Source organism: Corylus avellana, chromosome 11, assembly GCF_965113065.1.
Source record: "Corylus avellana chromosome 11, dhCorAvel1.hap1.2, whole genome shotgun sequence".
Classification (NCBI taxonomy): Eukaryota; Viridiplantae; Streptophyta; class Magnoliopsida; order Fagales; family Betulaceae; genus Corylus; species Corylus avellana.
The window spans coordinates 2,445,208-2,448,731 of NC_142500.1; the positions used below are offsets into that span (position 1 = coordinate 2,445,208).

Consider the following 3,524-nt stretch of genomic DNA (forward strand, 5'->3'; position numbering starts at 1 on the left):
ATAAAAAATTTAGGAGTATAAATATCATTGTCTCACTTTTAAAGTTTAAAATATAATGAACGAGTTCAAATTGATTACAATTGAAAATTTATAAATTCAAATTCAGAGATTTTGAAGTTTATGAGACTTTTCAAATTGCTTGGTAATTCATGGGTTTAAAGTAAAATTACTCCTAATTATAACCATTTTTTTTTTGGCTCCGGCGTCCAAGGATTTCCAGCAATTTTTGGACGGAAAGTGGGACAAAGGGAGCTACTTCTTCAAAAGGCATGTGGGATTGCAAAATTGCATCTTTAAATGTTCAATCTCATTGTGAGTATGATGCGGGTGGCCATGGCTTGGTAGACTGAGAACTGGAATCAGAAAGGCTTTTGAGATTTGAGGCATATCTGGCTGGACGGAAAGTAATTATTGGAGGTCGGCCACACAATGTCTACTTGTTTCTCCCTGTACACTTTGTGTTGTCATATATGCTTTCTTTTCTTCCCGAGACATCGACAAGACTCCTCTCTTTCCTTCGTTTACGTGCGGTTGACAACGTATTTACTACGTTAATTATTCAATAATTAAGTTTTTACGTTTTATCTTTAACTCATTTGTTATTATATTAATTATTAAATAATTAAATTTTTGCGTTTTATCTTGATACAACTCATTTGGCCGGCGAATTAGATTAGCATTTTTCTAATATTTTAAGAGGATTGTGTAAAAATAATAACTAATGCTGATAGCCTCGAAATGGGTCAACTTTATTTCACATCATCCCATTTCAATACAAGAGTATCTCTTAATTTCTTAATAAATTGAACCATTTTTAGCTATAAAAGGGAATGCAATCTTCAAATAGTCCAAAACCTAAAAATATCCAAAGCATAAAATATTATAAAACTTTATATGAATAAAAAAATGTATCTCCCTCTAATAATAAACATATCAGGAAGCGAATATAGGGTGGTTGAAAAGCCACTGTCACTAAAGGGTGTCCCTCTAATAAAACAAGGGAAGCTTGTGTAACAAAAACCCTTTCTATTTGTTCCTTCACAGTTATGAAAGGTTCAAATGATCCAAACTTGTTGCCGTCCCTAATCTAAATTGCATATAGATATGTGAAGAACCTTTGATGTATTTCATTCACAAGCTTAGTATATTCTTTCAATCAATTGTACTTAACTTCCCAATTCCGTACTTGGGTTTTTTCTTTTTCTTTTTTTTTAAATCCTTTTGAACATCTTTTCACATCACTGTTACAAGCTCTAACTTGGGGTCGAAGAACCAACCCTTAAAGCAAGCTTGACCCGTAATTTTGCGGGTAAAAATGTGTTGTTTGAGAGAGCGTGGGAGAGAAGGAGAGGGAGTTGAAAGTGTTTTCCTTTGCTTTACCAATGTTTGAACCTTTGATTTTGTGACAGCAAAAACTGCCAAAAACACACAAGGGTTCAAAAGGAAAAGCAGAAAATCATAAGCTACAAACTTACTTTAAATTGGCTCATTATCCAAAAGTTAAAAGACGTGCGAAATTTGAGAAAGAGAGAGAGAGAGAGAGAGAGAGAGAGGCTTTTAAGAGAGTGGACCATGTAACAGGAGCACGCCAGAGAGTCACAAGCGCATGAGAGAGGTAAAAGCTTTCTCTATACAAACACTGGTAAAAACTTGAGGAGCAAGAAACGTAGCTAGCATTTAGCCCTTTACAAGGAAAATTGGAAAAAGGGCTCACATATATATAAAATTCATGAACAAAGACAAAAAAAAGAGGGAAAAAGAAAAAGAAAAAACCCAAAAGAATTTATGCTAAAAATAAAAATAAAAATAAAAAAAGAAAGAGGGAAAAAGTGCACACACAAAATGGGTTGGTTCGTCAATATTGCCACAATAAAGGCTCAAAGCTACTTGGAATCACACACTCTGCGTCTGTCATTGACATCTGATCCCTAAAATAAGCAGAGTCATCAATGCCGCTGTGATACCACGGGGGAGGATAGACCCACCCATCCACCGAGTCCATGAACACGAAATCGTTGCTCAACTCGGCTGATTCGAAACTCGTCCCCAGACTCGGCAGCTCCACTATCTCGCTCAGCTCCTCCGAGGTCGACGCGTCACACGAGGACGATGAGGATGACGAGAACGACGGCGTTTTGGGAACTTCGAACTCCATCGAAGCGGCTTTGGCAGCGGCGGCTTGGACGTCCCGGGGCGAGTTTGAAGCGGGTCGGGGCAGCGAACCCGCCAGCTCCGGGAAGTTGAGGATCGCCGAGCTACCCTTGATGCTCAGTGCCGCCACGTCGTGGGCCCGGGCCGCCATCTCCGGCGTCGAGAACGTGCCCAGCCAGATCCGATTCTTCTTCCGTGGCTCGCGGATTTCGGATACCCATTTGCCCCATGTCCGCATTCGGACCCCCCGGTAAACCGGGTGCTTGCTGTTGTCTCTGGCCCGTTTCGGCCGTTTCAGCTCTGCCTCCCCAGACTCTTTCGGAGCTGAGCTTGTTAATAATAACCCAGATGAGGATGATGAAGATGGAGAACGTGAGAACGAGTTAGCGCTTGACTCGGTCTCCGAGTTGGGCGGGTCTGCCATTGCTCGTGAAAAAATTAACTCAGTTGGAGAACTTTCCCGGGCTTATAAGCCCCAGATAAAGATTTCTTACTATAAATAGAAAGTTGAAAGAAAGAAAAAAAAAAAAACACAGGCTTTGGACTTCTCACTCAGTTGCTGCTCAGAAGAGAAAGAGAGAGTTGTAGAGAGACGACTGTTTGTGAGCTTCGAAGTGAGAGAGAGTGAATGAGGAGGAAGTGAAGAGTGATGGGGTGGGTTTTATTAGGGGTGAAGTCTGAAGAGGAGGAGGATCAAGAAGAAGCAAGGACAACGTGCGGCTTTATTTCAATGTGACCCCCACAGTCCCACACGCCTGGCCCATCATCCATCATCATCATCATCCTCATCCATGCATGTACATAACAACATGCATATATATATATATACACACATACATAATGCGTATTTAAATTTTGCATAAAGGGTGAAAAAGACTTAAAAAGAGAAAGAAAGAAAAGAAAAATGGTGACCCTAGGGGTATCTAAGGAGAGTGATCAAAGAGTCGCCCTAGCAGTATATCAGTGTCTAAAAGGTCACAACAGGCTGGCAGAGCCGGCTAATGGGAGATTTCCATTGAACAATAAGCTACCCTTCTATTCTCTGTGCCATCTCTATTAATCTTTCCTTCCATTTTCACCCATCTCTTCTCTAACATATATATATATATATATATATATATATATATATATATATATATATTATTACTTTTCTAGTTCCTCACCAACCCCTACACAATGACCCTTTTGCCCTCCTTCCTTAATTTCAGTATTAATTATTTACATCCTATTTACTATTATTGGTATGAATCAGAGTCTTTCTTTGACTGATCAGAAAAGAAGTTACCTTGTTCATGATTCACGACATGGGCCTTTTAATTCATTTGGTCCCAATGAGAGAGAGAGAGAGGGAGGGGATAATGTTTATAATTCTA

General features: G+C 39.6%; 1 protein-coding gene across 1 annotated transcript; it reads right to left on the reverse strand.

Moving 5' to 3' along the window:
* Nucleotides 1–1,830: 1,830 nt before the first annotated feature.
* On the reverse strand, nucleotides 1,831–2,830 carry LOC132165731 (Integrase-type DNA-binding superfamily protein). Its single transcript, XM_059576407.2, has one exon. The coding sequence runs from the start codon at nucleotides 2,573–2,575 to the stop codon at nucleotides 1,856–1,858; it is 720 nt and encodes a 239-aa protein (XP_059432390.1). The 5' UTR covers nucleotides 2,576–2,830; the 3' UTR covers nucleotides 1,831–1,855.
* Nucleotides 2,831–3,524: the final 694 nt, after the last annotated feature.